At 44.6% G+C, this 12409-nt stretch overlaps 1 protein-coding gene across 1 annotated transcript in view; it reads right to left on the minus strand.

Annotated features, from left to right (window-relative positions):
• Positions 1–12409, minus strand: part of Cpxm2 (carboxypeptidase X (M14 family), member 2) — a 134890-nt gene that overhangs the window by 37061 nt on the left and 85420 nt on the right. Inside the window, exons 5-6 of the mRNA XM_005401963.2 lie at positions 8974–9058; positions 7913–8063 (exon numbers count right to left, since the gene is read on the minus strand). Coding sequence (XP_005402020.1) covers positions 7913–8063; positions 8974–9058 — 236 coding nt within the window. The remainder of the gene's footprint in view (positions 1–7912; positions 8064–8973; positions 9059–12409) is intronic.

Here is a 12409-nt window from a genome sequence, read left to right on the forward strand (position 1 = left end):
TTCAGGTTGGTTTTTTCACTGTTGACCCAATCAAAGGAAGCCATATATTTTGGTAAAAATGAAAAAGAATTTATTCAGAGCTGGCTTTGAGGAGATGAAGGACCCATTAGCTTCAAAATACCACCTCACCGTGTGCAGGTGGGTAAGGGTGTTTTATAGTAAGGAAAGGAGGCTGTGGAGAGATAACGCAGGTCTCTACACTTGTTTTATCGCTTCTAGTCATCTTCTGCTCATTTTCCCCTTTCTTGTGGAAAGTAAAGTGGGTTCCAGGTTCATGGGGCCAGTACTGAATGTTCTGTCACTGCTTTGAGGCTGAGGAGAGGAGGGAGTATTGGCTATGTGCTCAGTAGGATAAAATTTGGAGGACTTACTTATCTCTAAAAATAAAAAAAACTCTAATTTTTAAAGTTCCATTGTTACTGACGGTTACATTCTGAGTCCCAAACCAAGCACCAGCTCACTGCACAGGACGAGTCTTAAAAGAACAGATCAAAGCCCATTGCTGCAAACTCACAGGGAAGGTCGAATTTGTTGGACTGCTGTGTTTTCCTGTTTGTGGCTTTCTCGCAATGAGCTGGGTTGATGTGACTGGGCACCCAGCTAGGAGGGAAGCATATTTCTCTGCTGCCAAACAGAGTCACCTCACATCAAGAATTACTGGACTAGGGTCTTCCCTGATAGGCTATAGCTGAAAGGCAAATCCAGAGATACACAGTGGAAGGGAGGAGACCAGGGAATAATAGAGGAGGGTATAGCCTGATTATCAATGGGTTCAGAGTGTTTTAGGTGGTGATGGCAAAGTTTTGAAACAAGAGAGAGTTTGCGCTTATACAACATTGTGAATCACCCCACACTTTTTTGCTGTTTATTTTTTCTTAACATGTATTAGTTGTACATATTAGCAAGTTTTGATGTATTATTTCCCTTCTTTTGAGAAAGGGTCCCACTATGTTGTACAGGCTAGTCTCAAACTCCTGGGCTCAAGGAGCTCTCACCTCAGACTCCTGAGCAGCAGAACCTCAGGCCATGCCACTATGTGCAGCTCAGTCCGCTATATATGAACACACACACAGCACGCAGGGTTCTAACCCACCCTCCCTTTAGCTACCCTGCCCCCACCTCATACCCTTCCCAATTTCTATTTATCACTTCCTACGTTCACATTGAATTGCACATTTTAAAAGTTATAAATGTGGATTTCACCTCAATGTTTTTAAAGGAACTTCTGGCCTCCTCAAGCATGCTCCAAGTACTGAGGAGAATGCCAGGAGTGCACTGCTATGGAAGATCTTTACTGCCCTGTGAGAGCTTCTCCCAGGAAATTCCACACTGGCCTCTTGACCGCCATAAGCCCCACCTGCCAGGTCCAGACCCCTGAGCACAGGTGGCCTGATGAAGTGACCACCATGTTCCTCCTGCACAGAGCTGGCCCCTAATGACAAGCAGTCCCATTTATCCAGGCCCCATCCAACTGCTCTGATGACAGAGTTGTCCCCATGGAGCAAGACCATGAGGACCCCAGGCTTTACAAACCCCCAGGCAGATCCAGGCCCAGCACTGGGTCAACAGGGAGCATCACACCATTTGCGCTTACTGTTTATTCCTGCTCCACTTCATACAACCCTTATCACATAACCTCCCCACTGTGCAGCCTGCAGAGCTCCAGCAGACACCCCAGTCCCCCACCACCCTGCTTTGCAGACAGCCCCCAGGCTGGGTAGCTGCCTGCCAGGAAGACCAGGCAAGTGGTTTAACACCTTCCTGATACAACTGACATTGAGTAGTTGCACCAAGAAGGAAGACCTTAAGTTCATTTAAACTCAGTAAGGCAAGATGCCTTCTGCCACAGAGAGGACAGACAGCAGCCCACTGGTCTGATCCTGCTGAGCTGAGAAGGGTCCCCAGGGGAGGCAGGTGCAGCTCACCCCCTGCATGGAGAGAGCAACACCTGCTGTCTTCTGTCAGACTCTTGGGAGCCACTGAACAAGTGCTCACCAGTAGGTGATGTAGGACTGAATGAGTAACCAATGAAGAAGTGGATGAATATTCTAATCAAGCTCTTTATGAAAAGCCAATTTTAAAGATACACTTTCTCAGGCCAAGAGACCTCTAAAGGAGTCACCCAATGCTATTATCTCCTCACCGGGCACAACAGAGAATGGAGAAAAGAGTGGAGGGGTGGACAGTGGGAGCCATAGCCTCAGGATGGAGGATGGCACGAAACAGTGAGTATGAGCGTGCTCTAAGACTGCCATAACACAGCAGCACAAACCTGGTGACTCACCACCAAAAATGTATTCTTTCTCACAATTCTGAAGGTTAGAGGTTAAAATTCAAGATATCTACAAGATTGCTCTCTACAGGCTCTAGGGGGAGGTCCTTCCTGCCTCATCTTAGATGTCATGGGTACCTTTGGCCACCTGGGCTCATGGCTCCATCACTCCTGCCTTGGCCTCCATCTTCCCTGTATGCCTCTGTATCTCTGCTTTCTCTTCCATTGCATTTAGGGCCCACCCCAATCCCACATGACCTCATTTTAACTGATTATATCTAGACACATCCCATTTCTAAGTAAGGTTCCATCTGAGGTTTTAGGTGGACAGAGATTCTGGGGGACACCGTCCAGCCCAGTGAAGTTAGGCATGCTAAGCCCTACACTATAGACCACTGGGAAAGGGTGACGACCACCATCTTTCTGAGTTGAGCTGCTTCTGCACAGGAAGAGGTGGACTCATTGATATGGTAGTCAAACCCAGGCCTATAGTTTGATATGACAAAGGAAGGGAATCTTTGGTTCCCCAAGAGACCCGCCCTCTCAATTTCATATACCAGTGTCCCCTCTATGAAGGAAGACTGAGATGGAGACCTTAGCATTTTCATTGCTGGAAAAATAGAGGTTAACGATATCCATGGGACATGTCCACATGGACAGAACAGAAAACAAAGTCAGAAAAAGTTTAATGAGGATGAGAAGTGAAACTCACCTACCATCCATAGGGTCTCGTGACCTTAGGAATGGATCAGCTATAGGACAAAATGGCCAAACCAAGGGCAGTAAAAGAGGGAAGAAGGAGAAAGTAGAGAAAATAAAATTGCCTGAGGATGTACCCTGTTCTAGTCCTCTGCAAAACAGATCTCACCCAGTGTTCACAGCATCTATGCTTTAGGAATAAAAGAGCTACCAAAATTAAAAATATAAATGACAGCAGCTCACTCTGCATTCCAGGGGACCAGCAGGATTCTTCTCATGAAACTCATGGCTTTGCAGAGCAAGGTGCCAACTAGCTGGGGTGTGAGAAGGAGAAAGAAATTGATGGTCTCTATTTTAGAAGCCAGACAGCACAACCACTACTCACCTATTATCTCCAACCCAGAAACGCAAGAGACAGGAAGTAGGAGGAAGACAGGGACAGAGACAGGAAACGTCAGAAACGAAAGAAAGAAACACGGGGAAAACAGTGTCAGTAACATGGTGCAGGCCAGTCTGGGGAGGAAGGTACAAGCAACAGGGTCCCTCTGTGGGGATGGAGAGGGACCTCATGTAGATAGATGCTGACGAGTGGGTCTGCACATCTGTTGTGTGTCAAAGCTCCTTAGTCATCCCCAGACTTGCTTCATAGTCTTCATGTCCATCAGCTTAAATGGAGACTGTTGAACTGCTAAGAATGATCTAAGGAGACCATGAACAGAGCTGAGAGAAAGAATGTGATGCAAGAGATATAGGGCAGCCACCCCAGGAAGCCACAGAAATACTAGGGAGGGAGAGAGATTAGATTTTCTGTAGGGACTGTGATCAGGGCCTGAGTTACTTTGTTTGGTCATTCTAAGAAAGTCTAGAAGTTTAAGGACTTAGTGAAAATTCTATAGGGAAGATATTACTTCCTTCTTATAGATAAGGAAAGCAAAGTGAAGACTATTTCCACAAGTTCCTTGAGACCACAAATACTAAGGATTAGACATGACATTTGAACCCAGGCCTGATCTAAGCCAAAGTTCATGCTCTTTCTTTCCACCAGGGTTCTCCTGAGAGGGACAGTTCACCTCTTTTTTTAAGGGCAGGGCAACCAGTAAGGATGAAGGGGGCTGCACCAATGAGCTCTCTGTGCTCATTCTAAAGGGCTGAGAACATCAGTTTCAGCAAAGGAGGCCCAAAAGAAGGGGAGACAATGGATACCTTCATACCCCATCTAATTCCCGACTTCTCAGGTGTCCAGGGCTGGATCCAAATTAATCATCAGACCTTAGTACAAGAAGACCTTCAGACAAAAACCTAACTCTGTAAAGAAAAAGAGGAAGCAGCAAAACAGATTCATTTAAAGAGTCTCTGCAGCCATAATGACCCAACAGAGCAATAGGTCATTCTCCACCCCATTTGTACATATTAATGGGTGAGAGAGCTGGCTGAAGCATTATTAGAGTTCAGCAAGACAAGTATTACCATTAAAATAATTTTACAATAACTCATGAACTACTACAAATGGGTTGGGAGAGTATCCCTAGTGGGAGGAAAGAGAAACATTTCAACTGATCCCGGCTGGCCTGGAGCAATGACTCAGACAATGACCTTTGGCAGCTCCTTTGTGCTCAAAGGACACTAAGCTCCATTCCTAGACTGCCACAGGGCTCATCACTAGATTCTAAGTCAAATCCAAGAGCCTTGAACACCTCAGTGCTGTGCAGAAAGACAAGTAGTCAGGCTTGGTGGCCAAGAAGTTGGAGAAGTAACAACTTCCTTCAAAGAGGTCAAAGTCACACATTCATAATGGAATCCACTGGGCACCAGTGGAGGCTTTAGTATCCATTCCCAGTCCCGGGGATCATTTCCCAGAATTATGAGCATAAGTCCATCACCCTAGAGGGAAGTCATGTGCAAAGCTTACCAGGTTCTTGTAAGAACCAGGCAGTGTACATAGTAGGTATTTGTTTTTTTACAAAAGCAAATTACTTAAAACTTCCGAGGCCATAACCCTGACATCAGCTTCTATCTTATCCATCCTCAGATGCTCTGTCCAGGATCTAAGTCTAAATCATTAGTCTAGGGGCTGGGGATTTAGCTCAGTGGCAAAGCACCTGCCTGGCAAGCACAAGGTCATGAGTTCAGTTCCTGGTACCGGAGAAAAACAAAAAAACAAAACAACAACAACAAAAAAATCATTAGTCTAAACTGGACATGTCCATCCAACATGAAGAAGAGAGTTTTCTTTTAGTTTTTAAAATCAATACCAATAAAGTTATTCTAATTTTTTACTTTTAGCTGTGATAAAATACACATAACATTTGCCATCAGAACTATTTTTCCATGCACAACTCTGTAGCATTAAGCATATCCAAGCTGTGCAGCCACAACCACCATCCATCTCGAGACTTTCACATCCCACAAATTTGAAATTCTTCATACTCATTAAACCAAAACTCTGCTTGTATTTACTTCTGAGCTTTAAAAGTCCTATTGCTAGACCATGGTATATGGTAATACACTTTTCAGCTCAAAGATTTCTGGAAATATTCTTCACAAAGTCTTAAAAAGCACCAGTACCCCCTGAGTTTGTCCCCACCAGAGAGTTCACAGCATGGTGGGAAGAATTGGAAGAGACAGAACAAAGTGATGCAGAAACAAAGGTCAATGAATTTTTCATAACAAAAAGCTCCAGGAAGAGCAAGTTCCCAGCTGGCTGCATTTAAACCTCAAGTTCACCTTGGGTTTGCAGAGCTAAATTGCTTGGGCCATTTCTGGCTTCGGCCTCATTACTTTAATGAAGGAATCTCACTGGCATCAAGTGATAAACCCAGCTCATTTTGGGCCTGACTTCCACCCTTGCCCTCAGACCTCACCACCACCAGGCAGCATGTATGAACAGCCAGCACACTCTCGAGAGACTGCTGAGTAAATCCCAGCAGAAAAATGGCCCTAAATATTTGGCAGGGGAGTAGGGACAAAATTACTCTGAGTCCAGACTTGACAGCTACCCACGTTTCACAATGCAACTGTCTTTGTGAGGGTTTCAATAGCCCCCAGGACCTATCTTCAAACACACACCAAGAATAACTTCACAGGGAAATATTTATTTCATGAGACTCGTGCAGACTGCCCTCTGCCCTTTACCAACAACAGATGAATTCCTGCCTGCAGAGAGAAACCATCACCCTGCTCTTTAAAGCAAGGAGACTATGGCTGAGCTGAGCAAGACTCCTTGATTTAAAGAGAACCAAGCCCATGATTCTCTCCCTGAAGATTCCTGCCGACATCTATGCCCCAAGGTCCCAGATAGAAGCCGGCTGGATCTGATACTGCAGTTTCCACAGAACCAGCCACAGAAGGGGGTTCAAATCTCAAATCAGGCAGTGCTACAACATTCTCTCCTGTCAGCCTTGAAAAGGTGCACATCATTTGTACCAGTAATCCTACTTTCTATAATCCAATTTCAGGAGAAAAGAGTGTGGACACACACACACACACACACACACACACACAATGACGGAAACGAGGATGCGCACTGTGGGGCTGTTTACAGAATCAAAATAGTGGACACAACTGAACTTCCAATGACCAGACACAGATGAAAAGCACAGAATTTTGCCTGTGGACTGGGAAAGAAAGCAGTCGTAAGACAGATGGTCTCTAGTAGCTCTAATGCCATGACAAAAAGTTTTGCAAGTGCAAGTAAATATAACGTGAAAAACTTGATTTGAGGATAATGAAGCAGGTAGATGGGTCCAAATTACTCACTCTGTGGTTCGTGTTCCAAAATTCCTTAGCTGACAAAGCAAGATCATGGCTATTATGTGATTGAAAGAAAAACAGTACAATGACATTAAATATGCTTTGAAAACACAGTAAATATGAGTTCACGGTGAGGCTATGGTAACGCTGGAAAGAGCACTGCAACTGGCAGCCCTGGGTCCCAGCAGCACTAGGAGGAACTGGGGTCCACAATACGCCAGGTCCCCAATACGCCAGGTCCCCGTTCACATGAGCAAGGGCAAGAAGTCTTCCTGGAGGCGACATCTGCAAGAGATGGGCACAGCTCTGCTCTTGTTCCTCATGGCCTGGCTGGGGTGGGCAGGAATGAGCAAGTTCCTGTAGGCTCCAACAAGGGATGACACGGAGGGTCTCTGGAAATGTCTCATCAGGATGTAAAGCTTACTTCCTGTGGGTTATTGAAGGCACAAGCCAGTAGCCTCTGAAAGACCAGACCAGGCCAGCCTGTCCAGAGCAGACTCTATTAGGGACCTAGATGATGTATGTGAATTCTTGCCTTTCTTCCTGCCACACTAAGGCTCCACACAAATCCTATCACATGGAAGTACAGCCTGGGGATACAACCTAACAGTGAGGATTCACCCAAGAGAGGCATCTGAATGAAGCTCTTTCAGCAGAAAGAGAGCATGGAAATTACCCTGTTTAAAATGAGCTTGTACAACTACCTGCCCACACCACTGCCCAGTATAGCAGAATCTGCCAAAGATAATAGACAAGCCCCCTCCCCATTTTTTTTGAGTGTTCAGTACTGCACCCAGGGGCTCATGCATGCTCATAAGCATCCTACCTCTGAGCTACATCTCCAGCACCTCCAAAACTTTTACAAAATATGTTTGCTTACTTTCTGGTGACAGTGTTAGGTGAATTTTCAATACTGTGGGATGAATGCACATCATTTAAAAATCACAGTAGGGAAAACCATACATGGTGAGAAACCTCAATACCACCAACATTCATGTTGCTTCTGAGTGGAATTATGAGAAGTTTATTTTTGTTTTCTTTCTGGCTCACCTATGTTTCAATAATATTCTATAATAGATGTATATTTTCTTTTCAACACAAAAAGTTTCTTGGCTTATTTTACTCACTTTGGCTATGCACCTGTTTCTCATTAGCAGCCTGCCTTATAGGAAGCACCCAGGGCAAACTCACCTGGCAGTGGGCAGCCCAGGATCTCCATCCTCATACAGATGTTCCCGTTATCAAACCAGGACTGTGGGTTTATGCGGATGTAGCGGGCCACCATTGGGACAGGCAGCTCATTGAGCACAGGGATCTCCTTTTCACTGTTTCCTTCAAATATCTATTTACGCTCAAGGGGAAAAAGGAGAATCTTTTACAGCTTGGTTATCCAGGAGTAAGAGACTCGGTAATTCACTTAGTCAACAAGATGCTATTAAGGAATACTAACTTATACTACGTTTTGAGGGGAAAAGAGAAATATGTACACCCTGGACCTTTCCCCAGGAAGCCCCACCAGCCAGAGTGGGGATAGTATTTATCTCCTGTATGACAAAGTCAGTGTCAAGCAAAGGATACTACGGAGCTTTGAGATTTTAGAAGAAGTGACCCGGCAAAGCTTTGGGGAGGAGTCACCATTTGACCAGGCACTGAAGGAAAGTTATTTATATCCATAGGGATGGGAGAGGTTTTACAGAGAAGGAATAGCAATAGTTAGAGAAGCCCAGAAATAGGTTTCCTTGTTAGAACAGCAGTTGATTGCCTGCTACCAGAACACAGAAGTCTTGGTGTAGAGTGAGAATGAGAAAGAAGGTAGAAAAAGAAGCTGCAGTCAGAGTATATAATGCATTGAATATCATCCTAGGAATACGCATTTTAGAATCTGAGTATGCAAGTGACAAGATCAGAGCTAATAATAGGGCTAAAGATTGAAGGTCATTAAACTGAAGACCTGTGAGAGCCCCTTTCATTGCCACATATCTACACAGGGTTAAGAGAAAACTGTATAAGAGGCCACATCACAGAAGCTCTTCTACTGGAGTAAAGGCTGTTATGATTTGCCCTCAATGCGGTACACTTGGTACTGGGCTTCAGGGCATGCACAGGGGGTCACTGTCCCTCGGACATTCATGGTTAGTTTGAGTTGACACAGAACTGGAAAACCTCCAGGGGACTGAGCATATGATGCCTTTCTTTGCAGAACCCACACAGCCGGGCACGAAGGGTATGGTTATAGGGAAGAAGAGGCTTACCATGTCTCCAGATCCATTCTTAACAGTGACCCATGTATGGCTGTCATTGCTCACCATGACTTTATAGGATGTCACCCAGTCACTCCTATGAGAAAATAAAACATCTTTGGAATAATACATTTTAAAATGCTTATCTTTTCCATGCAGAAGTGTAGACAAAAGAACAGGATCATTCTTTCCAACACTGGAACTCCACATTCCATGTTGTATTGAACCCCGACCCATGATTCCATGACACTTCCGGGCTTGTTGACCTTGGCCAGGTAACAGCCTTGAAGGATTAATGAAAATATTGAATGGTTTAATATCCTTTAAACACTTAGGATAAGCCCTAGCCCCTAGTAAACACTCAATGTTGATCGCACACATGAAGGTATACAAATACCCACCTGTTTGTATTGAACAGTTATTTCATGCAAAGCAAAAGCTTACTACACTGCCACATGGAAATATAATCTCTAGTGCAAATTGCTCTAGAAATTTCATCTGAAAAACTGACTTGGGAATGTAACAAACCAGATCCTACTAACCTCAAAAATAAGAGCTTGGGTCTATAAAAGGCACTGAGTTTCTCCTTGGCTGTCACTCACATAGACAGTCCCCACCCCAGCAAGAAACCAGTGATGGCTAGACCCTGTCACCCCTTCCTCCTACCCACAAATCACTGAGGGTAAAACAGCCTTAATTTGACTCCTCAGGGTGGAGGTCAATCTGATAGGCTTGGCAAAAACTAAACTAAACAAAAACTTTATTTACAAACACATTTTCCCCCTGTGTCTTGGTTTTCTCTATAACATTGTTAGGCAACATAGAAAAGTCTTTCAGTGCACTTCCCCTTCTTAATTTTTAAAATACTGGCCCTAAGCACTACTTGCCTAGTCTTTAAGACAATTCTGCCCAAGGGAGACTTAGGGCTCCTTCCTTACTGTGAGATCTGCTTGGTCTCAAGCTATCTTAACAAGGCTCTGAGTTTCCAGTCATAGTAAGCATTGTCCAGTGAGTTTAGGAAAAGCAGCAGCTGGTTCTATTCTTTCCGGGTCATCTGACTGACTATGAAAAAGTGTTCTTGGTCATTTTTGTTGTTATTTTTGTTTTGTTTTGTTTTTCCAGTACCGGGAATTGAACTCACGATCTCTCACTTGCCAGGCAGGTGCTGTGCCTCTGAGCTAAATCCCCAGCCCCTTCTTAGTCATTTTGGACATGCTTAGAAACAAAGCCTCCTCTCATGACTTCACCCTGCTCCTCTCTCCCCACCACCAGCTTTGTCCAAATATCTGCTGCAAGCCAATATCTATCAAGCAACACTTCTCGCCTTTTGAGAGCTCTGGGCAAGAACCAGGGCTGCAGATGGAGATGTAGTGCCTGTTGAAAAGCACCTCAGCAACAGCTCTCAGGTCCTTTGCCTGGAAACTTGTCCTCACCTAAAATAGCATCTGTTTCCCACATCTGAATAATTTCCGAATGACTTGCAGCTGCAGTGATCTTTGCTATCTGTTCTTCAGCCAGTAGTGCCCAATGGTGACCCAGCAAGGCAGACTGCAGGTGTGGGAACTGTTGTCTACTGAAACGAAGGTGATGAATTCAGGAACGCTCTCATCAAGAGAAACACACAAGCAGTACAGTACAAGGCACACAGAAAGACAAACTACGTTCTCCCAAGAAAAGAAAAGAGAAGAGAGAGAAGGGAAGGGAAGGGAAGAGAAGGGAAGGGAAGGGAAGGGAAGGGAAGGGAAGGGAAGGGAAAGGCAGGGGAGGAGAGGGGAGGGGAGGGGAGGGGAGGAAAGGAAAAGGGGAAATCAAAGTTGTAATAATTTCTCAAATATATATATACACATATATGCATATATGTGTATGTATAACACTGAAATTTGAATCATAATTGATTATGTGTCTCAGATCTCTTTTCTGAACTGCAGAGCTGCAGCATATCTTTCTGCCTATGCAGCCTCTCCACTTAATGTCTCAGCAGCATCTCAGAGGCTATCTTTGGCTGCTAATAACCCTCCCCCAACCAACTGGCTGATTTCTGCCACTTTGTGTGCCAACATGGTGGTCTAGCAGAGTCCCTGCCTCAGGAAAGGCATGTCCACCCACCAGGGAGGCCAAAGTCCTGCAGGCATCCTTGACGCTCCACTTCCCACTGCCCTATATTCAACCCATCACAAAGCTCTGTGAATTTTAAAGTCATAGCTCTGTGAAATGCACACAACCCTCTCCACCTCCGCTGGCACCACCCCAGCTCATTCTTTCAAGCCATGGCAGCTGCCCACAAATGGTCTCCTGGAATCTAAACTGCTCCTCCATCTATCCCGCATCCAGACAGAGGCTTGCTTTTCTAGTGAAATACTAACATGTCACTTCCTCCTTAATATATCTGTTAAGTATTAGATAGTCTTATAGTAAACAAACTCTTATTTTAGTATTAAGACCAAAATCTTCACTATGGTCTGTTGGGCACTTACTTACTTCTCATTTTCTAGATTCTTTCCTTCCGTTCCTGATACTGAGTTCACGTTCTCCTGCCTCAAGGCCTTGGTACAGACTGTTCCTCTGTCTGGACTCCTCCCCTTCCTATGTGCCTCCAAATTAGTCAGAATTCAAAATTTATCAAAAAGCTCTCCTGACCCTCCAATGTAGCCCATTTCTTTTCTCATATTTGTTTTGCACACTTATTTGAGCCTGTAATTTTAAACTCCTTTCTGGAATTGTCTGACAGTACTTTTACTTCCAGTGGAGTCCAAGCATCTCACAGAAGGAAGAAGAAAAGAACATGGTATTCTGGAGGCCAGGAAAGGAAGCTGATGTTCCTGGAGCACAGGGTGCGGATGGGGGAAGGGGATGCAGGGGACTGCCTGGTAGGCTTTGTACACCATTTAAGGGGATAGAACATTCCCTGTCAGGCAGGACAGAGCTGGTTCCCCTGAATACACCAGCACAATGGTCAAAAGTACCTGAAGACCAATAAGAAAGTCTCCTCCACCTCTGAGAAATTCACCAGGGCAGAATGTGTGCCATTAGAGACTGTCTCAGTGTTCCCCTGTTTACATGACAAAACAAACTCTCCCTTCTTCCACCTTTGTGCCCAGCTGAAAGGAAATGAAAACAGCCACGGAGAGGTATTCTTCCCAGAGGTCCATGGGGTCTTTGTTCATGTTGTCTCAGACTTAGTTTGAGATGTTGTATTCTGTTTTGGGAGAAACCGAGGATCAAACCCAGGGCTTCACACATACAAAGCAAGTTCTCTACAGAGAAACATGCACAGCTGCATTGTCTTTCACAATTTATAGGATTGCTGATAGTAATAATTTTTTCATTCTCATTACTTTCTAATATTCCTGTCTGAGAATATAGCTCAATGTACCACAATTTGTCTGCTTTATTGTTAATGAGTAGTTTCCAGTTTGGACTATCATGAACAGTGCTTCTATGAATATAT

The sequence above is a fragment of the Chinchilla lanigera genome, unplaced genomic scaffold (assembly GCF_000276665.1).
Source record: "Chinchilla lanigera isolate Chin_1 unplaced genomic scaffold, ChiLan1.0 scaffold00076, whole genome shotgun sequence".
Taxonomy (NCBI): domain Eukaryota; kingdom Metazoa; phylum Chordata; class Mammalia; order Rodentia; family Chinchillidae; genus Chinchilla; species Chinchilla lanigera.